Below are 27,325 nucleotides of genomic sequence, written 5' to 3'. Positions count from 1 at the left end.
AGTGGAGGACAAATGGGAGGAGAGAGGATAAGGAGAAGAGGCAGGACATGGAGCATTGGGAGTGTGGCTTTGTTGGTTCTGACGGCGTTGCTCCCTCTGGGCTCAGTGATGGGAAGTCAAGTGCCTTCTTAAGGCGGTTGTCCCTAGGTGAGTGTTGGGCTTACCGCGACTTATGCATTGACAGCACAGGCTGCAGATGGCAACACTATTGTCAGCAGCTGACACTTTAAAAAATGCCCACACTGCGGAGCCATGTGTCGGCGTTCTGGGAGCGCCAGAAGTGACCGTGCATGGTGGATGGCTTGCTCCAGATACATTTGCAGTGTGCTTTTTGCCTCCTGTGCCCTGCGAGCTCTGCCTGCTTCTCGACCTTCTCCTCCCTCTCTGCTGCTCCGTCTCTCCCTCTGAACTCCCCTCTTCTTCCTCTCTTATGGGCACCCACGTGACGTCCATTGACACGTCATCATCATCACCTTCACCACCACTGACATTTGAGATCTCGGAGTAGGCAGCAACAGCGGGGACCTCCTTGGGCTGATCTGGGTACTGTAGTCAGTTGCTACCTCCTCTTCTTCATCCAATGTCAAGAATGGATGCGTATCGGTAAGGTCTGGGAATGGATGGAAAAATAATTCCTCTGACTCGAGTGGAGGGGCTATGGTGGTGGTGTATTTGGGAGTGCACACAGCAGAGAGTGAGGAGGGTGCAAATACAGAGGATGAGGAGGGTGCAGAAGTGGAAGGGTGAGTGAGCCACTCAACCAACTCTGGTGCGCCCTTTGAAGTAATCGGACGTGCCTTCTCCAACTTCCCACTTAGGCTTCGGCCTGGTGCACCTGCCTGACCCCTACCATCCCTGCAGAATGGCCTATCTCTTCCTCTGCCTGTTATTTTCAAAATGACCCTGTGCCTAAGTCCCTAGAGAAGAGCAGTATTTGTGGAAGCAGGTATATTGCAGGCCTCAATCAGTATTTTGGGGAAGAAGGTATATCGCAGACTTCAATCAGTATTTTGTGGAGCAGGTATATCGCAGCCCTCAATCAGTATTTTGTGGAAGCAGGTAGGGGTGGGCGATATAGACAATATGCAATATAAACGATATAAATCTGGTCAACGATAGAGATTTTGTTTATATTGCCATATCTCATATCGCAGTAGAACATGACATGCGCCGCTCTCGGCACTCACCATGTTCTCCTGAGCCAGCACAGTGGAGAAGGAGAGAGTCCCTCCCTCCCCACTGTGTGCGGCTGCCGCTGACCACCAATGAAAACAGACTAGGAGGAGGAGGGGAGGGACTGTGGCCACTGCACCACCAATGAGAACAGAGAGGAGGAGGGGAGGGACTGAATACAAACGTAGCCTGAGGGGTTAATTGCGGCGGATCACAGCGCGCAGTAATAGAGGCCAGGTATGGGATATAGCTGGCATATGCAGGCAGCTACGTTTGTATTCGGGCATATTAACTATATTCATTGGTGGCACAGTGGCCACAGCCCATTCCTTCTACTCCCCCTCTTCAAAGTATTACATTAATTGCGGGCCTCCCCCCCCTCCCTTCCACACAATTAAATCATTGGTGGCAGTGGCCCCAGGGTGGTAGCTTCTGATCGGAGCCCCAGCAGTGTAATCGCGAGGCTCAGATCGGTTACCATGGCAGCCAGGACGCTACTGAAGCCCTGGCTGCCATAGTCGGCTCCCTATGTGTACTATGCACAGGGCAGCAGGGAGAGTGTGAAGTCCTATTCACCCTAATAGAGCTCTATTAGGGTGAGTAGGAAAAGGGCTCTAGCACCTAAGAAAGCTAATAGTTATAAAAAAAAAAGTTTAAAAAAAAAAGTTTACCCCCGAAATATAGAATATATTGCGATATATATCGCATATCGCACATGCTTAAAATTATATTGCAATATAGATTTTAGGCCATATCGCCCACCCTTAGAAGCAGGTATATCAAACCCCTTAATTAATATTTTGTGGAAGCAAGTATATCACAGGCCTCAATCAATATTTGGTGGAAGCAGTTATATCAAACCCCTTAATCAGTATTTTGTGGAAGTGGGTATATCGCAGGCCTCAATCAATATTTGGTGGAACCAGGTATATCAAACCCCTTAATCAGTATTTTGTGAAAGTAGGTATATCGGAGCCCTCAATCAGTATTTTGCGGAAGCAGGTATGTCAAACCCCTTAATCAGTATTTTGTGGAAGCAGGTATATCGCAGGCCTCAATCAATATTTGGTGGAAACAGGTATATCAAACCCCTTAATCAGTATTTTGTGGAAACAGGTATATCGTAGCCCTCAATCAGTATTTTGTGGAAGCAGGTATATCAAAGCCCTTAATCAGTATATTGTGGAAGCAGGTATATCACACCACTCAATTATTTTTTTTGCCACAACATTTATATCACACCACCCTGTTTATTTGGGGCAATAGGTATATGGCAGCCCTCAATCAATATTTTGTAGAAGAAGGTATATCACACCCCTCAATCAGTTTTTTTTTGTGGCAGCAGTTATATCACACCCATTGCAAATAGTTGTTCCAATAGCGCTTGTCCCTCTATATAGCTGCAGTATCGCAGCAGAACCGTACACAACTGCTGCACAATACAAATGCACTATATACTTTCTATGTTAGAAAGTATATTATAGGTATATCACACCCCTCAATCAGTTTTTTTGGGGGACAACAGGTATATCACACCCATTGCAATTAGTTGTTCCAATAGTATTTGTTCCTCTATATAGCTACGGTATCGCAGCAGAACCGCACAGAGCTGCTGCACAATACAAATGCACTATAATATACTTTCTATGTTAGAAAGTATATCACACCCCTCAGTATATCACATCTATCTATAGCACACCTATACCAGTCCTTAAAATGTATGGCCCTATTAGCTAGCAATTAGTGTCCCTAACAGCCTGTCCCTGCTCCACAAAGCAACCTCTCCCTACACTGGCAAAACACAGAATGTAAAATGGCTGCCAGATTGGGTTCTTTTATAGGGTGGGGGTGTGTCCATGTGCTGAAGCATCTCAATTGGCTGTCCTGTCCCACCTGATGGATGTGTCATGGGTCAAAGTTCGGCGCAATGCAAAAGAATATGCCGCCGGCGGACATCCCCATATGTTCGCAAGTTCAGCGAATCGCAAACGCAAAACGACCACCAGGCGAACCGCAAAGCCATCTCTACTCTTCTGCTACATCTAATTGGTCTGCTCCCTTTGCGCTTACACCTGTTTTTTGCTGCCTTGTTCCGCAGACATAATCTGAGTCTCTAGCAACCAGGTTCAACTGGCCTTATGGTGGGCTCTAGTGAATACCTATGGTAGCCTTAAAGTGGTGAAGAAAGATATGTAGCTGATTTAGAGTTTGCTGGTGGTGGTCACAGGCAGCGACCCTGTACTCATTTCTTACCACTCTATTCTTATATCTTAGTATTGATCATTTGGGACCGCCTAGACTCTAACATTGTCCTGATAATCCTTGAAGCATGATGGATATACTGTAGCAATTTGTAGAGGGCAAATAAATATTTAAAGACTAAATAAAGGGAAATGTCTAAATTCTGATCAATCTATCACTTCAAATACCTAGATTATTTTTGCTGTACAACATACAATTTAGGTTTTCCATCTATTAAAGATGTAAGCTTGTAATCATATATGCAGTGCTTTAAGTGGGCCAAAAGAGGTGCCGGTACTCTATTAGGCGCCGGTGCTCCCCCCCCCTGCACATCAGACCCCCCCATCACACACATATATATTAGTTCCTCTATGTACCAGTACAGTACCCCCCCCACCACCGCACATTCGTTCCTCTCTGTACCAGTACCCCCCTGCACATCAGACCCCCCCCCCCACTCATCACACACACACACATTAATTCCTCTCTGTACCAGTACCCCCCTGCCAGGGGGGGTACTGGTACAGAGAGGAATTAATGTGTGTGTGTGTGTGATGAGGGGGGGGGTCTGATGTGCAGGGGGGTACTGGTTCAGAGAGGAACGAATGTGCGGTGGTGGGGGGGGGGGGGGGGGTACTGGTACATAGAGGAACTAATATATATGTGTGTGATGGGGGGTCTGATGTGCAGAGGGGTACTGGTACAGAGAGGCACTAATGTGTGGTGGTGGTGGGGGGGGGGGGGGGTACTGGTAAAGAGAGGAACTAATGTGTGTGATGAGGGGGGGGGGGGTCTGATGTGCAGGGGGGTACTGGTACAGAGAGGAACGAATGTGCGGTGGTGGGGGGGGGGGGGCCTGGTACATAGAGGAACTAATATATATGTGTGTGATGGGGGGGTCTGATGTGCAGGGGCCCCCTACACATCAGACCCACCCATCAGACACATATATATTAGTTCCTCTATGTACCAGTACCCCCCCCCCCACCGCACATTCGTTCCTCTCTGTACCAGTACCCCCCTGCACATCACACCCCCCCCCCCCCCCCCCTCATCACACACATTAATTCCTCTCTGTACCAGTACCCCCCTGCCAGGGGGGGGGGTACTGGTACAGAGAGGAACTAATGTGTGTGGGGGGAGGGGGGGTGCCTGTCACTCACCAGTACTCTTCAGAAGTTGGATTCCAAAGCAAAGTCGATGTTCTTTGCTGCACCGTCCGACTCCTGACTCCAAGGAGGACCAGTCACTGGTCGCCGCACTGATCGCTCCTCAGTCACAGGCGCGCGGGAAGGAGTTGACGTCACCTAACGTGAGGTCAACTCCCTGCCTGCGCCAGCCTGAGCCGTACTCTGCAACGACCCGCCCCCCTCCACTAGCTGCCCAGCCAACGACATTAGGGAGGAGATACTGCCAGCTCTCCGCTGCGCTCCGGTACCGGAAACCCACGTACTGGGCGCACGGAGAGGTGCTGGTACTCTCCAGGGCAATTTTTGGAAGTGGCGGTACTGAGTACCGCCGCGTTCCGGCCCACTTCAAGCACTGCATATATGTTTACTTTCTACTGTGATACATGTTTTTACCTTTTCTCATAAAGGGGCTCTTCTCCTGGTCCATGTATCCGGGTGGGAGCATAGTGAAATTGGTCATCTTGTTCTCTTTCATGCTCTTGAAAGAAGCATTTTCAACCACAGAATCTATTGCTTTGTCATCTAACTCCTTTCCAAGAAATTTGCAAATGTTGATTACGCTTCCTCGTATATCCTGTAATAGATTTGCACACAGAGTAAAAATCATAATTTTGCTTCATATTAGAATAAGGGCTTATGCACACGACCATGTTTTTTGTCTGTATTCGATACGCTTTTTTTATGGGTTGGGTGCGGACCCATTCACTTCAATGTGTGTTCGCATCTGTACGTCTGTTCTGTGGCCCCACAAAAAAATAGAACATGTCCTAATCTTGACTTTTTTATGGACATGGATTGGACAATTCTAGCAGATGTGAACCTACCCTAAGGCATGTGTGCATAATTACAAGCAGTAAATATATAATACAAGTACAATGACTGTCTCCTCATCATGTCAACTGTCTTATATTAAGGACTAGCAGAAGGACTCGACTTCGCACTGGTATATTTCATATATTTCATTTAATGTTTGTGTGTGTCGTTAAAAGATATCGACAGTATCCCCCATAAGAGTGACCTCTACAGCACCCTGCCCCCTTAACAGTGAACTTCACAGCCCCTGACCCTTAACACTGACCCCCCCCACAGTGCTCCGCCTCCTTAAAATGGGACCTCCACAGCAGCCCACCCCCTTGACAGTGACCTCCACAGGGGCCTGCCCCTTTAACAGTGACCTCTACAGCACCCCGCTCGTTAACACTGACCTCCATAGCAGACCATTCCCTTAACTGTGACCTCCACCGTTCCTTGCCCCCTTAACTGTGACCTCCACAGTACCCCGTCTCGTTAACACTGATTTCCATAATAACACGCCCCCTTATACAGCTTTTCTCTTAGAGTCTGACGACAATTGTCCAATCAAATTCATTTTTTTTTACTGGGCATTATTGTCTTTAATTGACAGTATATAAAACCCCACAGAATTAGTATACACTTAAGGTCATGTGATTTACATCAGCCTCTACAACAACATTGGCTAAGCGTCGCAATCGAAATCATATTAAAGGGAACCTGTCACCAGTTTTATGGGCAACAAAACTAAGGGCAACATAAATAAGTGATTGATTCTCTTAGCACAATGCTGGGTCACTTTCTTTAATTGACCCAGTCAATCTGCCAACATCTTGTATTGAAAAGCTCCAGCTGATAATGATGAGTCATGAATATTCATGAGCTCCTGACTCTCCCCGCCCACCTGCTGCTGAATGACAGTTATTTTCCATATGAATCAGCAGCAGGTGGGCAGGGGAGTGGCTATAGCTCTGAATTAAATATACGCTGAACTCAATGACATCACGCCGGACTCGAATCAGCTCATTAGCATGCGGCATGCGGCATCTTTGTGTGTATATTATGAGGTAACCATCGGTCACACCAGTAAGTGAATACATCTAAGGCACTTTTTAGTAGTTAATGATTGTATATAATTAGTTAGATTATAATCAAATATCCACATGACAGGTTCCCTTTAAGTCACGCATAAGCTGTCTTATACTAAGAATGTCCTCCGTTACCTATAGCAACCAATCAGAGCTCATATTAATGTCCTGTAGCAAAATAGAAGCTGAGCTGTGATTGGTTGCTATATGCAACCTGATGAATATCCAGGCTAACTGCCACAACAGCCAACAGACAATGGCTTCTGTAGTTTGGCAGTTAGGTTACTAAGCGTATTGTGTGGCAAATAATTGGAAAGCGCGGGGTAAAAATTTCCACTCAAAACATAGTCTAGGACGTTCCCCGAGTCACAGGAGGCGGCTGTGCAAAATGTCATCATTGTAAATGTGAGTGTGTGGATTCTTTTAGTGGATATACATACATATATACAAACATACACTCAGCTTTACATATTAGACTAGCATTTAATGTTTGTGTATGTGTCGTTAAGATATCGACAGTATCCCCCATGACAGTGACATCTACAGTACCTCACCCCTTAACAGTAACCTCCACAGCCTCACACCTCTTAACACTGACCCCCCCACAGTGCCCCACCTTCTTAAAATTGAACCTCCACAGCAGTCCACCCCCTTAACTTTGACCTTCACAGCAGCCTACCCCTTTAACAGTGAGTTCCACAGCACTCCATCCCCTTGACAGTGACCTCCACAAGGACCCGCCCCCTTAAAATTGACCTCTACAGCACCCGGCCCTTTACACTGACCATAGGTTACAGTGCCCTTAACTGTGACCTCCACCATTCCAGGCCCCCTTAACAGAGACATCCACAGCAACTGCCTCTTTAACAGTGACTGCCACAGTACCCCGCTCCCTTAACAGTGACATCACAGTACCGTGCTGCCCCTTTAATAGTGGCCTTCACAGTCCCCTTGTCTCTTAACAGTGACCTCCACAATGCCCTCCCCTTTAACAGTGACCTCCATAGTGGCCTGCCCCCTTAACAGTAACATCCACAGCACCCTCCCCTTTAACAGTGACCGCCACAGCGGCCGCCCCTTTATTAATGACCTCTACAGTACCTTGTCTCCTTAACAGTGATTTCCACAATACACCACCACCTTAACAGTGACCTCCATAGCAGCTGCCCCTTTAAAGGGAACCCGTCATCTGGATTTTGTGTATAGAGCTGAGGACATGGGTTGCTAGATGGCCGCTAGCACATCCGCAACATCCAGTCCCCATAGCTCTGTGTGCTTTTATTGTGTAAAAAAACCGACTTGATACACATGCAAATTAACCTGAGACGAGTCCTGTACATGAGATGTGTCAGGAACAGGACTCATCTCAGGTTAATTTGCATATGTATCAAGTCGGTTTTTTTACACAATAAAGCACAGAGCTATGGGGACTGGGTATTGCGGATGTGCTAGCGGCCATCTAGCAACCCATGTCCTCAGCTCTATACACAAAATCCCGGTGACAGGTTCCCTTTAAGAGTGACCACCACAGTCCCCTGCCCCCTTAACAATAACTACCACAGCACCGGACCCTTTAACAGTGACCTCCACATAGGTCGGCCCTTTATTTGTGACCTCCACAGTACCCGTCTCGTTAAAAATGATTTCCACAATAACCCGCCCCCTTAACAGTGACCTCCACAGAGCTCCATTACCTTAAAATGTGACATCCACAATACCCTGCCCCCTTAACAGTGACCTCTACAGCAACCCGTCCCTTAACACTGACCTCCATAGCGGACCGTTCCCTTAACAGTGACCTCCACCGTTCCCTGCCCCCTTAGCAGAGACCTCCACAGCACCCGCCCATTTAACAGTGATCTTCGCAGCATCCCGCCCCCTTAACAGTGACCTCCACAGTGGCCCGCCCCCTTTAACAGTGACCTCCACAGCGGCCACCCCTTTATCAGTGACCTCCACAGTACCTCATCTCCTTAATAGTGATTTCCATGACACCACGCCCCCTTAAAAGTGGCAATCGGCCCCTGAACACTGACCTCCATAGCGTTCCGTCCCCTTAACTGTGACCTCCACAGCACTCCGCTCCCTTAACAGTGTCATCCACAGCGCCCTGCCCCTTTAAAGCTGACCTACAGCACTGAAGAAAAATGGCTTGTTATGGAAACCTGGTGAAAAACTGTGTGTATGTGGAGAGTAAGTGCCTGCAAGCTTCTATTGGCTAATAAGGGTCATGTGACCGTGTGTATGGCAGTTTCTATTGGCTAATGCATTTTTTGATAATATCTCAGGAACGGTACGTCCTAGAGAGTTGAGACCCGGTCTAAAACCTTCCCGGACACCTGATGTACCTGTGTGCAAATTTACGTGATTGTAAATGCAACAGTGCGGATTCCTTTAGCGGACATACAAACACACTAGTGTTGATCTAGCATGCTCGGCTGAACACCAGCTCGGCTCGAGCATCTCGATGCTCGGCACATAGCGGTATTCGACCAAATACCGCATGTGCTCGAGCGCAATGCTCGAGTCTCCTCCACGCACATTTGTTGGCTGCTACGGTAAGTACTGCCCTTCTCTGTAATGCCGTAGTCACGTTGGTTACTGGCATTACCGTGATTGGCTGGCTGGAACGCATCATCCAGTGCTAAATAGCACCCGATGACACGTGTTCGGCACAGTGTTAGTCAGGGAGAGCTGTGCTGAGGAAGGGAAAGATAGTGTAGGAAGTAAATTTTTTTTTTTTCAGTAGAAAAACTGGTCAGAGACCCAAAAGTCCTTTTTAGGACTATTATTGTGTGTGGCAGCAATATATATATATTAGCGCAACCTGCGCTAAATTGCGAAAACTTTACAGACCCAAAAGTCCTTTTAAGGACTATTGTGTGTGGCAGCAGCAATATATATTTTTAGCGCAACCTGTGCTAAATAGCTAAAGCTTTACAGACCCAAAAGTCCATTTAAGGACTGTTCTGTGTGACAGCAATATCTAATTTTAGCGCATCCTGCGATAAATAGCGTGCAATAGTTAGGCCGCTGCAGACAGCGACATTATCTGCCCTACATCTCCTGTGTAACGGGTGCACATCTTAAAAATATCTGTGACATCCAGTGTAATTTTTCCATAGATGGCGTCCGCTGCGGATAGTGACATTACCTGCACTACATCTCCTGTGTAACGTGTGCACATCCAAAAAATATCAGTGACATCCAGTGTACTTTTTCCGTAGATGGTGTCCACTGCGGACAGTGAAATTACCTGGGGTACATCTCCTGTATAACGTTTCCACATCCCAAATACCTGTGACATTCCCTGTAATTTTTTATTAGCCGCTGGTGACAGCCATGACATTATCTATGGTATATCTCCTGTGGGACGTTTCCACGTCCCAAATACCTGTGACATTCCCTATAAAATTATATTAGCCGCTAGTGACATCAGGGGCATTATATGCAATATTTCTCCTGTGTAACGTTTCCACATCCCAAATACCTGTGTCATTCCCTTTAATTTTTTATTAGCCGCTGCTGACATTAGCCACATTATCTGCGGTATATCTCCTGTGTGACGTTTTCACATCCCAAATACCTTTTTTTTTTTTTTTTCTTTGCGCATACACTTACAAATCCTACGCTACTGTACGTGTGACAGACTTTCAAGCATATGTAACATTTGATATGAAGAAGGCGAGCAGTAAGGGACAGGGAAGTGGCCGTGGTGCTGATGGTGCACGCAGAGGCCGTGGCCCTGGGCGCGTTGAAACTGTGCCTGTTGCCAGAGCACAAGAAAAACAATCATCCACGATATCAGGCTTCATGTCCCAGTTTGCAGGGCAGCGCAGGACAATGCTCTTGAAGTCTGACCAGTGCGACCAATTGGTCGGTTGGATTGCAGCAGATAATGCTTCCAGTCGGTAAAGCACCACCCTGTCTTCCACCAAGTCCAGGCTGAGTAGCCAAAAGTCTGGTCAACACAATCCTCATCCTGATCCTCCTTCCTCCCACCATGGAGAGTCTTGCCAAACAAGTGATCCGACATTCGGATATTCCGAGAAGCTCTTTTCAGCACCATTCCTTCAATTGGGCCTCTCGACAAGCCCGTTTGAAGGGGGACATGAGATATTGTGCCCTGATTCCCAAACTCTTCAGCATCCACAGTCACAAGAAGATGACGGCGGAAAACGGCAATTAGTGTGTCACGAGGTGGATGCTGATGATGAGACACAGTTGCTAATAAGTCAACGGCAATTAGTGTCTCAAGAGGTTGATGATGAGGATGAGACACAGTTGTCAATAACTAAGGTTGTTGTTAGGTCAACAAGTCAGGAGGATGAGCAGAGTGAGGAAGTGGAAGAGGAGGTGGTGGACGATGAAGTCACTGACCCAACCTGGGAAGGTGGTAAGCCGAGCGAGGACAGCAGTACAGAGGGGAAGGGATCCGCAGCACCGCAACAGGCTGGAAGAGGCAGTGGGGTGGCAAAAGGCAGAAGGTGGGCCACACCAAACAAGCCCGCAACTGTTCCCCGGAGCACACCCTTGCGGAAATCTCCCTTGCCAAGGAGTAGGTGTTCAGCAGTCTGGCGCTTTTTTGAGGAAAGCGTGGACGACAAAAGAATTGTAATTTGCAACCTGTGCCATACAAAAATGAGCAGGGGCGTGAACACTAGCAACCTCAATACCACCAGCATGATCCGCCACATGGCATCAAAGCACCATAATAGGTGGGCCAAATGCCTGGGTCCACAATGTGTGTTTCGGGTCACACCACTGCCTCCTCTTCCCCTGTGTTATGTGCTGGCCAATCCCCTATTGAATGTGCAGACCTGGATGCCTCCCACCCTGCACCTGGACCTTCGCAAGCACCATCAGCGACCACATCCACTTCCGTTTCCCAGTACAGCGTACAAATGTCTTTACCCCAGGCAATTGAACGCAAGCGCAATTTCCGAGCCACTTACCCACAGGCCATAGCACTAAATGTGCAACTTTACAAATTACTGACCCTGGAAATGTTTCCATTTAGGCTTGTGGACATTGAGGCCTTCCACAGCCTGATGTCGGCAGCCGTCCCTCGTTACGCAGTCCCCAGTCGACACTATTTGTTACGGTGTGCCGTGCCCGCCTTACATCAGCATGTATCCCGTAACATCACACGTGCCCTGACCAACGCAGTTACTGGGAAGGTCCACTTAACCACTGACACGTGGACAAGTGCTTTCGGCCAGGAATGCTACATTTCCCTGATGGCACACTGGGTGAACATTGTGGTGGCCAGGAGCGAGTCATACCCTGAGATGATACAGGTGCTACCGATGTCAAGGATTGCGGGCCCTAATTCCATCAGGGTTTCCGCCACCACCTACGTTAGTGGCTCCAACCCCCACTTCTCCTCTTCCACCTCCTCCTCCACTTCCACCTCAGAATTATCCTCTTGCAGCCCCAGTCAGCCATCAGTCGTTAGCTGGAAGCAGTGTAGCACTGCAGTGGGGAAGCGTCAACAGGCCGTGCTTAAGCTGATCTGCTTACAGCGCCGCAGGGCTGTGGCATGGTATAAGAGACCAGACTGATCTGTGGCTCTCACCACTCAACCTACAACCAGGAATGGTTGTGTCTGATAATGGCCGTAATTGGTGGCGGCTTTGGAGCTCGGCAAGCTCACACACATCCCATGCCTAGCCCACGTCTTCAACTTACTGGTTCATTGGTTTCTCAAAACCTACCCCAAAAGGCCTGAGCTACTGGTGAAGGTGCGCCGCATGTGAGCCCATTTCTGAAAGTCATCGACAGCTTATGCCGATCTGTCAAAGCTGCAGCAGCACTTACAATTGCCAGCTCACCGACGGTTGTGCGATGTGAGCACGCGCTGGAACTCCACATTCCACATGTTGGCCAGGCTTTGTGAGCAGCAGAGTGCAGTAGTGGAATACCAGCTGCAACATGGTCGTCACCTTTCCAGTCAGCTTCCGCTCTTCAAAAGCGAAGAGTGGGCATGCATGTCTGACCTCTGTGAGGTTTTAAGAACCTTTGAGGAATCAACACAGATGGTGAGTGGCAATGCCGCTATTATCAGCATCACCATCCCACTTCTGTGTCTACTCAAACGCTCGCTGTTCACAATTAAAGCCGACGATTTGCATGTGGAAGAGGTGGAAATGGGGGAAGACATTATACAGGGTGATAGCAAGACCACCCTCAGTTTGTCTTCTCAGCGCAAATTGGATGATGATGATGATGATGATAAGGAGGAGTAGCAGGAGACGGTTGCCTCCGCTACAGAGGGTAGTACCCATGGAAGTTTAATTCTATCTTTTCAGCGTGGATGGGCAGAAGAGAAGGAAGAGGATGAGGAGATTGAGAGTCATCCTCCTGATGACGACAGCAAAGTCTTGCCTGTTGGGACTCTGGCACACATGGCTGACTTTATGTTATGCTGCCTTTCCCGTGACCCACGCCTTTTGCGCATTTTGAACAACACCGATTACTGGTTGTTCTTCCTTCTTGACCTCCGCTACAAAGAGAACTTCTCATCTCTCATTCCTGTGGTGAAGAGGACGAGTAAAATGGTGCAATACCAGAAGGTCCTTGTGGAAAAATTGCTCTAAAAATTTCCAGCTGACAACGCTGGCGGCAAAGTACGTAGTTCTTTGGGCAACTGAGGAGGGGAGACGAGGGGAACACACAGCAGTTTTAACAGAGGCAGGGCAACACTCTCCAAAGCCTGGGACAGTTTCATGACACCCCGTTACGCGGCCTAATGTCACAAGGAGGGAAACATTTTCGAAGATGGTGAAGGAGTACATAGCAGGCCGTGTCAGTTTCTTTAATGATCCCTCTGTGCCTTACAACTACTGGGTGTCCAAGCTGGACATGTGGCACGAACTGGCGCTCTACGCCTTGGAGGTGCTGGCCTGCTCTGCCGCCAGCGTTTTGTCACAGCGGGTATTTAGTGCTGCTGGGGGCATAATAACTGATAAGCTCATCGGCCTGTCAACTGAAAATGCTGACAGGAAGACTCTTATAAAAATGAAAAAGGCATGGATTGCCCCTTGACTTCTCTACTCCACCAGAGGAAAGCGGCTGAACATAAAGGCACTTTAAATATGTTTTTTTATAATGTACTGAATACACTGCATTCCCATGCACCCCTTCCACCACAAAAAAAGGTATATGGTTCAATTTTCCTTTTCTTGTCCTCCTCCTCCTTTTCCATCATATCAACATGCTTATTAATCTGCCCCCGCTCCTAATGTTGTAGAGGTTCAGCTGACCTGCAGGCCCTGGCATATAAGGTTTTAGAGGGTCAGTTCACCAGCAGGCCCTCACCTACAAACTTTTAGAGGCTTAGCTCACCAGCAGGCCCTCGCATATAATGTTTTTGAGGGTCAGGTTACCAGCAGGCCCTCAACCATAATGTTTTACAGGGTCAGCTCACCAGCAGGCCTTCACCTACAATCTTATAGAGGGTCAGCTCACCAGAAGGCCCTTGAATATAATGTTTTTGAGGGTCAGTTCACCAGCAGGCCCTCAACCATAATGTTTTACAGTGTCAGCTCACCAGAAGGCCCTCGCCCATAATTTTTTCGATGCTCAGATCAGCAGCAGGCACTCGTCCCTAATGTTTTTGAGAGGCAACTCTGCAGCAGACCCTCACCCCTAATGTTTTAGATGGTCAGCTCAGCAGCAGGTCCCCGCCTGTAATGTTTTAGAGGGTCACCAGCAGGCCCTTGCTCCTAATGTTTTAGAGGGTCACCAGCAGGCCATCAATAATAATTTTTCAAGGTTGTATGATGCCCTCCATTATGTGTAATAAAGGGTGTATTGGAGTACCGGTTCCTTGTAATTTTTAGAAGCCCTTTCACTTAGTGCATAGGCTTTATAAGTGTAGGAATTCCACTACCTGAACAATTGTACCACAATGTGAATAAGGCCCTCTATTATGTGATATACAGGTTGTATCGGAGTGCCTCTTCCTTGGCCACACTTGCACTTTATATACAGTACAGACCAAAAGTTTGGACACACCTTCTCATTCAAAGAGTTTTCTTTATTTTTATGACTATGAAGGCATCAAAACTATGAATTAACACATGTGGAATTATATACATAACAAACAAGTGTGAAACAACTGAAAATATGTCATATTCTAGGTTCTTCAAAGTAGCCACCTTTTGCTTTGATTACTGCTTTGCACACTCTTGGCATTCTCTTGATGAGCTTCAAGAGGTAGTCCCCTGAAATGGCCTTCCAACAGTCTTGAAGGAGTTCCCAGAGATGCTTAGCACTTGTTGGCCCTTTTGCCTTCACTCTGCGGTCCAGCTCACCTCAAACCATCTCGATTGGGTTCAGGTCCGGTGACTGTGGAGGCCAGGTCATCTGGCGCAGCACCCCATCACGCTCCTTCATGGTCAAATAGCCCTTACTTTCAAAGTTTTCCCAATTTTTCGGCTGACTGACTGACCTTCATTTCTTAAAGTAATAATGGCCACTCGTTTTTCTTTACTTAGCTGCTTTTTTCTTGGCATAATACAAATTCTAACAGTCTATTCAGTAGGACTATCAGCTGTGTATCCATCTGACTTCTCCTCAACGCAACTGATGGTCCCAACCCCATTTATAAGGCAAGAAATCCCACTTATTAAACCTGACAAGGCACACCTTTGAAGTGAAAACCATTTCAGGGGACTACCTCTTGAAGCTCATCAAGAGAATGCCAAGAGTGTGCAAAGCAGTAATCAAAGCAAAAGGTGGCTACTTTGAAGAACCTAGAATATGACATATTTTCAGTTGTTTCACACTTGTTTGTTATGTATATAATTCCACATGTGTTAATTCATAGTTTTGATGCCTTCAGTGTGAATCTACAATTTTCATAGTCATGAAAATAAAGAAAACTCTTTGAATGAGAAGGTGTGTCCAAACTTTTGGTCTGTACTGTATATAAGTAAATATACAGGAAAGAATGTTTCCTAACAATTTTTCCTCTAAAATCGATTTTATCTTCGGTTTTGTGCGTATTATTGTTAGTCTGTAAAAGTGGCGTACTACTCGGACAACATCGTTCCCAGCAGCAACCTGCGAGTCCAAGATGCATCCAGTCATCCTCCCCATGCTGTTCCCGAACCATTTCAGTGGTATTTCCATAAATGTATAACCTTTTCCTATGAACCAGACACCCTCCCCTCTTCAGAGCAGGGGGTGCCTGGTTTAATGCTTGGGTTCTCCTATTGACTTCCATTGTGCTCGGGTTGCTCGGTAGAGCACCCGAGCATCCCGAGGTGTTCGACTCGAGAACCCGAACACCCGAGCACTTTGTTACTCGATCAACACTAATACACACACATGCATACACTCAGTTTTATATATTAGATTTACCCTATGAAGATCCTCATAGGTTTGAAACATAAAGTTTTCTTTTCCCAGCATTTCCATCCATCCCTTGACATGATTAAACCAAGATCCAAAGGGAACTGAAACAGACAAGATATGGTAACAAATGTTTGGCATTGAAAAATATGTAAGGTTGCATTCATTTTGACGACTTACTGTTTTCGAAGAAGAAACTTTTCAGAAAATGATCCATACTTTCCGGATCTTTGTAGAATCCACTCATTTTGGAAAAATAATAAAGGGACACTGCAGTATCTTTGGGATTTCTGATTGTATATATGACCTAAACCAAACATTTTAAAAGCAAGAAAAACTTTTTTTTGTATGTACATTTATAAAATACAAAAAAATAATCACAACCTTTATAATGAAATTATGGGTTAAATAGCCAAACTACACAGGTTGGAGAAAAAAATATCTGCAGCACTTGTCCACTTCAAGCAATGGTTATTTTATATCACCAAAAAGCAGAAAACTAAAATAATCATTGTTTAAAGTGTAGGAGTGCTGCAAATATTCTCTCTTCCTATATGCTGGGATCTGGAGCCAGGATCGAACACTGCATGCACCAAGACCCAGTACCCAGTTACTAGGATTTACTTTGGAGTGCTGCTTTCATTCTATTTCTTCAAAATACACAGGTTGTCAGGCAGAAGACTCAGGGTGAACATTCAATTTATTTGTAATTATTAGAGATGAGCAAATTGATTCTGCACAAAGAAAATTAATTAGGAATTTCCCAAAAGTTTTTAAAATCCCAAACTTTTGTTATTCATCCTGCACAATTTGCTCAAAATGGCAACCATCATTTTACAGTTTTGAACACAAAGAAAAAGACATTAACCAATAAAGTAGTTAAAGGGGTTTTCCGGGTTCATCCAGGTAGCCCCCCCTAGTATCATGCAGGGGAAGGAGCTATAGATATACTGTATACTGTGGGTGGGGGAGCTGTGCACATATACAGTATACTGTGGGTGGAGGAGTGATGCATATACTGTGGGTGGAGGAGCTGTGCATATACTGTATACTGTAGGTGGAGGAGCTGTGCATTTATTCTGTGGGTGGGAGAGCTGTTTATATGCTGTGGGTGGGGGCACTGTGCATATAGACTGTGAGTGGAGGAGCTCAGTTTTGGAGGGGGGAGGGTTGGGGTAAACATATGCCTCGGGCTCGTGCCCCTGATGTTTTAAGACCCTAGCAACACATCTGGCTAGAGGTAAATTAGGCGGTCACCTTGTAACAATTTTACTGTTGGCCAGTTAGATTACAGGCCCCAAAAATTATGCATTCACTGTATATAAATTATCAAGTGATTATGTGGCTGGAGGTATATTAGATGGCCATTTAATATAAATTTTACTGAAGGTCAGTACAAATAGATGTCAAATACATATGTTTAAAAGAACAAAAAATATAAAATTGGATTAAAAACATGGCTAACGAAATCCCCCCATCTTGAAAAAAAACCAAATGATAATAGTTGAAATTCGATAACACGTCGTCGTCACAGGTGTTGAATTCCTCCGAGGTCCAAAACATTAGGCATTCACTGGACACAAAAGGCCTTTTATGCCGCTATATTTACCTAAGACAGGGATCATTATTTGTTCTGGGAGGTGGCTGATATTTGTGGGCTGTCATGAGGAAATTCAATTAAATGTGGTCGTCACAGGTGTTGAATTCCTCCGAGATCCATGCCTCATTCATTTTTAGAAATGTGAGGTAGTCCACACTGTCGTGAGCTAAGCGAATGCGCTTATCGGTCACGATCCCCCCCGCAGCGCTGGACGTTTTTTCGGACAGGACATTCGATGAGGGGCAAGCCAAGAGTTACATGGCAAATTGTGCCAGCTCTGGCCACAGGTCAAGCCTGCACATCCAGTAGTCCAGGGGTTCCTCACTTTTCAGAGCGTCCACATTGGCCTTTAACCCGATGTATTCGGATACCTGTCGGTCTAGGCATTCCTTGAGGCTGGATCCGGAGGGCGGCTGTCGATGGGTTGACTGAAAGAATGATCTCATATCCGAAGTGACCAACACATCTTCAAACCGCCCTCTTCTTGCATGCGCTGTAGGATTGGTACTCGCAACTGTTTCTCTCTGGTAGGAAATTCCTCTGCCAGTGCCTGCAACAGCAGAATGCAGCATCTCTCGCAGCAAGTCCTGGAAATGCTGCATTCTGACAGCCCTCTGTGATGCTGGTAACATGTCCACCATTTTGTGTTTGTACCGGGGGTCTAAGTACGTTGCCATCCAGTACTGGTCCTTTCCCTTTATGCTTTTTAAACGAGGGTCCCTCCTCAAACACTGGAGCATGAAGACTCCCATTTGCGCTAAATTGGAAGTGGTGGAGCGGCCTGGCTCCTGCTCATCGCCCAGGAGAATGTCGTCATCGGTCTCCTCCCCCCAAACCCAGACAACACCAGGGATCCGAGAAAAGTTTAAAGCCTGCTCTTCTTGCTCCTCCTGCCCCAGGCACCCTCCTCCTCTGACTCCTCTTCAGACTCCTGCTGACTTGTTTCAATTGGAGTAGCCCCCCCTGGGAATTCATTCAACATTGCGACTTCCTCATCTTCTAGCTCCTGCTCCTCGACGGCTTGATCAATGACACTACGCAATGCACGCTCCAGAAAAAAGGCGTAAGGTACAATGTCACTGATGGCGCCTTGGCTGCAACTGACCAGTTTGGTGATCTCATCAAATGGCCGCAGAAGTCTGCATGCGTCGCGCATGAGCAGCCACTGGCGCGGTGAAAAAAAAACAAGCTCCTTAAAACCTGTCCTGCCGCAGAGTTCGTACAGGTAGTCATTAATGGCACGTTTCTGCTGGAGAAGCCTATCAAGCATATACAAGGCGGAGTTCCAGCGTTTCGGGCAGTCACAAATCAGACGTCTGACTGGCAAGTGATGTCACCGCTGAACTTCAGCAAGGCGAGCCATTGCTGTGTAAGATCTTCTAAAATGGCCAGATATTTTTCTGGCCTGCCGCAAGACGTCCTGGACCCCGGGGTATTTGGCAACGAATCGCTGTATGACTAAGTTCAGGACGTGTGCCATGCACGTGTGTCATTTTCCCCTGTTTCAGCTCGCTCAACAGATTGCCACCATTGTCGCACAACACTTTACCAACTATCAAATTGAGCGGGGTTAGCCACTGATCGGCCTGTGTCCGCAGAGCTGAAAGGAGTGCAGGACTGGTGTGGCTCTTGGCTTCCAGGCATAACAGCCGCAGCATAGCATGGCAATGTCTCACCTGGCACATCGAATAGGTTCAGGGGAGCTGGGGGGGTGCAGTGGAAGTGGCGTTAGCAGTGGAAAAGCAGGAGTCAGCCAAGGAGGAGACGGAGGATGGAGTAGGAGGAGGAGAAGAAGAATCAGGCTTGCATGCAATCCATGCAGTAACACCAAATCCACACGGGTGCCATGGGTTACATGTTTGACGGCCGTCAGAAGGTTCACCCAGTGGGTAGTAAAAGTTCTGTACCTTCCCTGCCCGTGTTTGCTAGACCAGATGTCTGTGGTCAGATGTATCTTGGCAACGACACTGTGTGCCAGAGATACATTCACTTGCCACTAAACGTGGTTATATAGCTCTGGGATGCCCTTCTGGGAGAAATATTTCCTTCCAGGGACCTTCCATTGCGGTGTGCCAATGGCCACAAATTTACTAAAGGCCTCCGAGTTCACCAATTTATATATGGCAGTAGTTGGCGGGCTAACAGTTCCGACAAGCCAGCGGTCAGCCGTTGAGCAAGAGGGCTATCCGGCGTCATAATTTTTTTACGCTCAAACATTTGGGCTACGAAAGCCTGCCTTGTGCCAGATGAACGCGACGACGGCACGGTGGATGGTGGAGTGGAGGACAAATGGGAGGAGAGAGGAGAAGGAGAAGGAGAAGAGGCAGGACGGGGAGCACCAGGAGTGTGGCTTTGTGGGTTCTGACGGTGTTGCTCCCACTGGGCTCGGTGATGGGAGGCCAGGTGACTTCATAAGGCGGTCGTCCCTAGGTGAGTGTTGGGCTTACCGTGACTTATGCGTTGACAAGACAGGCTGCAGATTGCATCACTATTATCAGCAGCTGACAAGTTAAAAAAAAGTCCACACTGCAGAGCCATGTGCCGGCGTCCTGGGAGCGCAAGATGTGACCGTGCATGGTGGATGGCTCGCTCCAGATACATTTGAAGTCTTCTTTTTGCCTCCTGTGCACTGCGAGTTCTGCCTGCTTCTCTTCCTTCTCATTCCTATCTGCTACTCCGTCTCTCCCTCTGAACTCCCCTCCTCTTCCTCTCTTGTGGGCACCCACGTGACGTCCATCGACATGTCATCATCGTCACCTTCACCACCACTGACATTAGAGATCTCGGAGTAGGCAGCAACAGCGGGGACCAACCTCCTTGGGCTGATCTGGGTACTGTCGTCAGACCGCTAGGTGGCGGCCGTTGCTACCTCCTCTTCCTCATCCGATGCCAAGAATGGCTGTACATGAGTAAGGTCTGGGACTCGAGTGGAGGAGCTATGGTGGTGGTGGTGGTGTCTTTGGGGGTGCAGAAGCGGAAGGCTGAGTGAGCCACTCAACCAAGTCTGGTGCGTCCTTTGACGTAATCACACGCATCTTCTCCAACTTCCCACTTAGGCTCTTGCCTGATGCACCTGCCCGACCCCTACCTCCCCTGCGGAATTGCCTGCTTCTTCTTATGCCTGTCATTTTCAAAATGACCCTGTGACAAAGTCCCTATAGAAGAGCAGTATTTGTGGAAGCAGGTGTATAGAACCGCCTAATGATTATTTGCTTGAAGCAGGTACGGTATATCAAACCTCTTAATCAGTTTTTTTGGGGGGCAACTGGTATATCACCCCAGTTGAAATTATTTGTTCTAATAGCGTTTGTCCCTCTGTATAGCCTGGGTATCTCAGTAGAACCGCACACAACTCCTGTAAATTACAAATGCACTATACGGAAAGTATATTCTCAGTAAATCACACCTCTGCCTCAATCGGTTTTTTTGGGGGGCAAATATTATATCACACCAGTTGAAATTATTTGTTCCAATAGCGTTTGTCACTCTGTATAACTGGCGTATATCAGCAGAACCGCACACAACTCCTGCAAATTAGAAATGTACTATATGGAAATTCTATTATAGGTATATCACACCCCTGCCTCAATCAGTTTTTTTCGGGGGCAACTGGTATATCACACCAGTTGAAATTATTTGTTCCAATAGCATTTGTCACTCTGTATAGCTGGGGTATCTCAGCAGAACCGCACATTCCGAAAAAGCATTTGCATGGCAAACTGGACGAGGACATAAATGCCTGAAGGGATGGAACTGCTGGCTAACCCTCTTCCCTAGGAAAACCTAATCACTTATAGCTACACACACACACTCAAGATCGAACAAAACATTACTATTTAACCTAAATCCTTACCATTCCTGTCAGAAGCCGAGGAGGAACATTCATCAATTATGTCCTGATATGTGTTAATTGTAGCAACGAGACATGTTAACTGAGTTTACTTTTATACCTTATGTGGGGATTTGCTCTGGTAGACAGGCTTGCGGACGCCGTATAGAGGCAATGACAACGTCTTTAACTTAAACAGTTCGGTGTTTATTCACACATAAGGATAAGCAAAACAAAAAGTCAGTTTCAAGGAAAACAGTCACCTTGAGTCTGGTGTTTGTTCACACCATGCAGCAATGCAGAAGTCTTTGGACATAGCAGAAACCACCTGCTCTCAACCCAACAAGGTAGCAGGCCTTTACGCAGGCCCAAACTACCAGATCCCATCACAGAGACTGACAGAGAGGAGTAAATTCCTACCAGTTGACAGTGCTGCCTGTGTTTTATAGCTCAAACCAAGACCCGGCTTGGAACGTCGGGAGCAGTCACCCACCCTGCACTTTGGCTGCTCCCAGTAAGAGCCGGATCGGCTTTACAGCCATACTAAATAGCAAAACCATGTCAGCCAGCACTAGCTGCCGCTAACTCATGAAATTACCGGCTCTTACCTCACCGAGGCCAGGAATCTCGGTGACACATATCTTCTGTCAATGACGGACCCTTGCGCCTTCCTACACTTACAACAAAACAAAATTACTTATTAGTTTATCATACCACCTCTGCGAAGTAAAAAGCAGAGACTAGCTTGTGCTTTGGACTTATTTTAAAGCCACAATGACTAGAAGACTAGATGTTAATAACGCTGTAACATACACAGCATTTTCTTTTATCTTTAAAACTTTTTTCTTTATTTCTATTTTTTGTTTATTTAAAAGATGATTATGCTTCCAGTGCAAATTAATGTACATACTCTTTAACAATACTACTTTAATATATCCAATGAAAATATGTATACTTAATATCAGTACGTACAGTGTTTTGTACGATCTTTTTTTTACAATAAAACTTGGAAAAACCCAATAAAAATTCATTTTGAAGGAAATTATATTATTGGTATATCACACCCATGCCTCAATCAAGTTTTTTGGGGGGGAAACTGGTATATCACACCAGTTGAAATTATTTGTTCCAATAGCGTTTGTCCCTCTGTATAGTTGCGGTATCAGCAGAACCGCACACAACTGCTGCACAATACAAATGCAATATATGGAAATTATATTATTGGTATATCACACCCATGCCTCAATCAAGTTTTTTGGGGGGGCAACTGGTATATCTTACCAGTTGCAATTAGTTATTCCAATAGCGTTTGTCCCTCTGTATAGCTGCAGTATCGCAGCAGAACTGTACACAACTGCACAATACAAATGCACGATAATATACTTTCTTTGTTAGAAAGTATATTATAAGTATATCACACCCCTCAGTATGTCACACCTATCGATAGCACACCTATACCAGTCCTTAAAAGGACTTTTGTGGCCCTATTAGTGTCACGACTGTGACTGATTCAGATAGGTCTGGGAGGAGAAGGTCGCAGCGACTTGCTACTCGCGATAGCTTGTGAGTTTGCTCCGTGGTTCAGGGTATGTCATCTGGGTTTTGCCTTGTGAACCTTTTTGTCCTGACTGGGAGTTTGTAGGCATCCTTCTCAGCTGAGTCCTGTCTGCCACTCCCAGCTACTATATTAGTTTCAGTTTCACTTGCAGTCATTTTTTGGAGGGGGCGGTTCATCCCGTCACTGTGATTACTGATCACAAAAACTTGTATAACTTGTATTATATCTGAAGTCTGCTAAACGTCTCACCCCTAGACAGACTCGGTGGTCGTTATTTTTTACTAGGTTTAATTTTGTAATAACCTATCGCCCGGGGGCAAAAAATACTAAGGCGGATGCAATGTCTCAAAGTTTTCCTGGAGGGGGTGATGTTGAGGTACCAGAGCCCATTTTGCAAAAGGGGGTGGTGGTCTCTGCATTACACTCAGGTTTGGAGGGGAGGGTGTTGGAAGCTCAGGGGGACGCCCCGGCCTCCTGCCCCTCGGGTAAACTGTTTGTGCCAGAAAATTTACGCCTGGAGATACTAAAAGAACACCATAACTCCACACTGGCAGGACACCCAGGTAGTAGGGCAACCTCTGAGTTAGTGTCTCGTCGATTCTGGTGGCCTAAATGGCGCCAGGAGGTGTTGAATTTTGTGTCTGCATGTGCTACCTGTGCTCGTTCTAAGGTAGATCATACTCGTCCGGCAGGGCGTCCTTTACCTCTGGCCATCCCCAACAGGCCTTGGACGCACCTGTCAATGGATTTCATTACGGATCTACCAGTATCAGCGGGGAAGACTGTTATTCTTGTAGTTGTTGACAGATTCAGTAAAATGGTGCACTTTATTGCTCTTGCCGCATTGCCTAATGCTAACACACTGGCTCAGGTTTTTATTGACCACATCGTGAAGCTTCACGGGGTCCCTTCCGATATTGTTTCGGATCGTGGTACCCAATTAGTTTCTAAATTTTGGAAAGCTTTTTGTTCTCGTTTAGGGGTTCATCTGTCGTTTTCTTCATCTTTCCATCCACAGTCCAACGGTCAGACTGAACGTACCAATCAAAACCTAGAGACATATTTGAGATGCTTTGTTTCCGAAAATCAGGAGGAATGGTCATCCTATTTACCGTTAGCCGAGTTTGCCATTAATAATCGTCGTCAAGAATCCACCGATAAGTCACCATTTTTTGGTGCGTATGGTTTCCATCCTCAGTTTTGTACGTTTAGTGAGGGGGGGCCGTCTGGGATTCCCGAGGAGGAACGATTTGCGTCTTCACTTTCTTCAGTGTGGCAGAGTGTGCAAGAAAGTTTGAAAAGAATTGGTGGTAGATACAAACGTGCGGCTGATAGGAAGCGCTCTGAAGGTCCGGACCTTGGGGTGAATGACTTGGTGTGGTTGTCTACCAGAAATATCAAGTTGAAGGTTCCCTCGTGGAAATTAGGTCCGAGATTTATTGGTCCTTATAGGGTAATTAAGATCATTAACCCGGTGGCTTTTCGTCTGGAGCTACCTCAGACTCTAAGGATCCATAATGTCTTCCACAGATCTCTGCTTAAGAGATATGTAGAACCTCCTGAACCATTGCCACTACCGCCTCCACCGGTGGTTGTTGATGGCAGTCTTGAGTTTCAGGTAGAAAAGATTGTTTATTCACGATATGTTCGCCGCTCTCTTCAGTACCTGGTGCACTGGAAAGGTTATGGTTCCGAAGAGAGAATGTGGGTGTCACGGGTGTATGTGAGCAACGATAGTAATTCACAGTACAGAGCAACTGACTGGACCCAGAACTAGGGAGGATAAAGGGTGACCCCTGTCCGACCCTCAACGCTTTCCCTATTCTGCTAAAGCACATGCCCGGATCCAAAAGGCGGAACGAGGCATGCCCACGTGCCTAAGACTAATGACCCCTGTAACCCCTACAATAGTGGAAGGGGCACGGCCACCAGTGCCCTACTCAGTATATGGAGGGAACCGTGGCCACCTCAGATCCAGTCAGAAAACAAACAGGAATACAACAATGTCTGCAGACTTAGCTGAAGGTGTTGTAGCCGCAGAGAAGACGGATCCAAGGACAGGCTGGCAAAATCCGGAGTGCTAGCTGCAGCAGAAGACAGGTCCAGTGGACTGATAGCTACAAGTGAAGAAACCAAAGCAAGAGCCACAACTGAAGTGAGAACTATAATCCACATCCTATCATAGGAGGAGGGGTGATATAAAGAGAGGGAAATCAAACACATGAAGGACAGCTGTGGTGAAAGAAACCAGAAGTAAACAGAGTAGTGAGAACGCCTCCCAGCTCTAGTAGTGACATCATCACAGGGGTGGAGAAACAGAGCTGTGAGAACGTCCCAAAGCTCTGGTAGTGACAGTACCCCCCCCTCTACGGGTGGACTCCGGACACCCAGGACCCACCTTCTCAGGATGAGCCCTATGAAATGCCCTGATGAGGCGAGTGGCTTTAATGTCCGACACCGGAACCCACATCCTCTCCTCAGGACCATAACCCTTCCAATGAACGAGGTACTGAAGAGAACCGCGGACCATGCGAGAGTCCACAATTCTGGAAACCTCAAACTCCAGATTGCCATCAACCAAAATCGGAGGAGGAGGCAAAGAGGAGGGTACCGTGGGCTGGACATATGGTTTTAAGAGAGATCTGTGAAATACATTATGTATCTTCCAAACCCGTGGAAGATCAAGACGGAAGGCAACAGGATTTATGACTGACAAGATTTTATAAGGCCCAATAAACTTGGGACCCAATTTCCAGGAGGGAACCTTCAACTTAATGTTTCTAGTAGACAACCACACCAGATCACCCACATTCAGGTCCGGACCAGGCACACGTCTCTTATCAGCCACACGCTTATACCTCTCACTCATCTTTTTAAGATTACTCTGAATCTTTTGCCAAATGGTAGACAAAGACGAGGAAAATCTCTCCTCCTCAGGTAAACCAGAAAGAGCCCCTCCCGAGAATGTACCAAACTGCGGATGGAACCCATATGCACCAAAGAATGGTGACTTATCAGAAGATTCCTGACGACGGTTGTTCAGAGCAAACTCAGCAAGAGGGAGAAATGAACACCAATCCTCCTGGTTCTCTGAAACAAAACAGCGCAAATATGTCTCCAGATTCTGATTGAGGCGCTCAGTCTGACCATTCGACTGCGGATGAAAAGCAGAAGAGAAGGATAGCCGAACCCCGAGGCGAGAACAGAAAGCCTTCCAGAACCTGGACACAAACTGCGTGCCTCTATCGGAAACAATATCAGAGGGAATGCCGTGCAATTTAACAATATGGTCGACAAAAGCTTGCGCCAACGTTTTAGCATTGGGTAAACCAGGGAAAGGTACGAAATGAGCCATCTTGCTAAAACGGTCCACCACCACCAGGATCACCGACTTCCCCGAGGAACGAGGAAGATCCGTGATAAAGTCCATGGACAGGTGTGTCCAAGGACGGGAAGGAATGGGTAACGGGAGAAGGGAACCTGAAGGCCGTGAACGAGGGACCTTAGCACGAGCGCACGTCTCACAAGCAGCCACAAAACCCTCCACCGACTTACGAAGAGCCGGCCACCAAAATCTCCGAGCAATGAGATCCACCGTGGCTCTACTCCCGGGGTGACCAGCAAGAACCGTATCATGATGCTCCTTAAAGAGTTTGTGACGTAGCTCAGGAGGCACGAACAACTTCCCAGAAGGACAACGGGCAGGTGTCTCAGTCTGGGCAGCCTGGACCTCGGCCTCCAAATCGGAATATAGAGCAGAAACAACTACCCCCTCCGCCAAAATGGGACCCGGGTCCTCGGAGTTTCCTCCTCCCGGAAAACAGCGAGAGAGAGCATCAGCCTTCACATTTTTTATCCCAGGTCGGAATGTAACAACAAAATTGAATCTGGAGAAGAACAGAGACCATCTGGCCTGTCTCGGATTCATACGCCTGGCCGACTCCAAGTATGCCAGATTCTTATGGTCGGTAAAAACGGTGATAGGGTGCCTGGCCCCCTCCAACCAATGGCGCCATTCCTCGAAAGCCAACTTGATGGCCAACAACTCCCTATCTCCCACATCATAGTTTCTCTCTGCCGGGGAGAGTTTTTTAGAGAAAAAGGCACAGGGTCGCCACTTGGCAGGGGAAGGGCCCTGGGACAAAACCGCACCCACACCCACCTCGGAAGCATCCACCTCAACAATAAAAGGTAAGGAAACATCGGGATGCACCAAGACGGGAGCAGACGCAAAATTCTCTTTAATCTTAGAAAAGGCTGCAAGCGCCTCCTCCGACCAAGAGGAAAAATCCGCCCCCTTTTTTGTCATGTCAGTGAGGGGTTTGACAACAGAGGAATAATTCAAAATGAACTTTCTGTAATAGTTCGCAAAACCCAGAAAGCGCATCAATGCCTTCTGATTCTCAGGAAGCTCCCACTCAAGTACAGCACGGACCTTCTCGGGATCCATGCGAAAACCAGAAGCAGAGAGGAGAAAACCCAGAAATTGAATCT

At 47.0% G+C, this 27,325-nt stretch overlaps 1 protein-coding gene across 3 annotated transcripts in view; it reads right to left on the bottom strand.

Moving 5' to 3' along the window:
- LOC121002964 (sulfotransferase 2B1-like) overlaps positions 1-27,325 on the bottom strand; it is a 153,749-nt gene that overhangs the window by 11,761 nt on the left and 114,663 nt on the right. For all 3 annotated transcript variants that reach the window (XM_040434567.1, XM_040434568.1, XM_040434569.1), the window contains exons 4-6: positions 16,025-16,151; positions 15,854-15,948; positions 4,998-5,178 (exon numbers count right to left, since the gene is read on the bottom strand). In XM_040434567.1, the coding sequence (XP_040290501.1) occupies positions 4,998-5,178; positions 15,854-15,948; positions 16,025-16,151 (403 nt within the window). The remainder of the gene's footprint in view (positions 1-4,997; positions 5,179-15,853; positions 15,949-16,024; positions 16,152-27,325) is intronic.

Source organism: Bufo bufo, chromosome 1, assembly GCF_905171765.1.
Source record: "Bufo bufo chromosome 1, aBufBuf1.1, whole genome shotgun sequence".
NCBI classification, from domain to species: Eukaryota; Metazoa; Chordata; class Amphibia; order Anura; family Bufonidae; genus Bufo; species Bufo bufo.
This window is presented reverse-complemented; position numbering and strand designations above follow the sequence as displayed.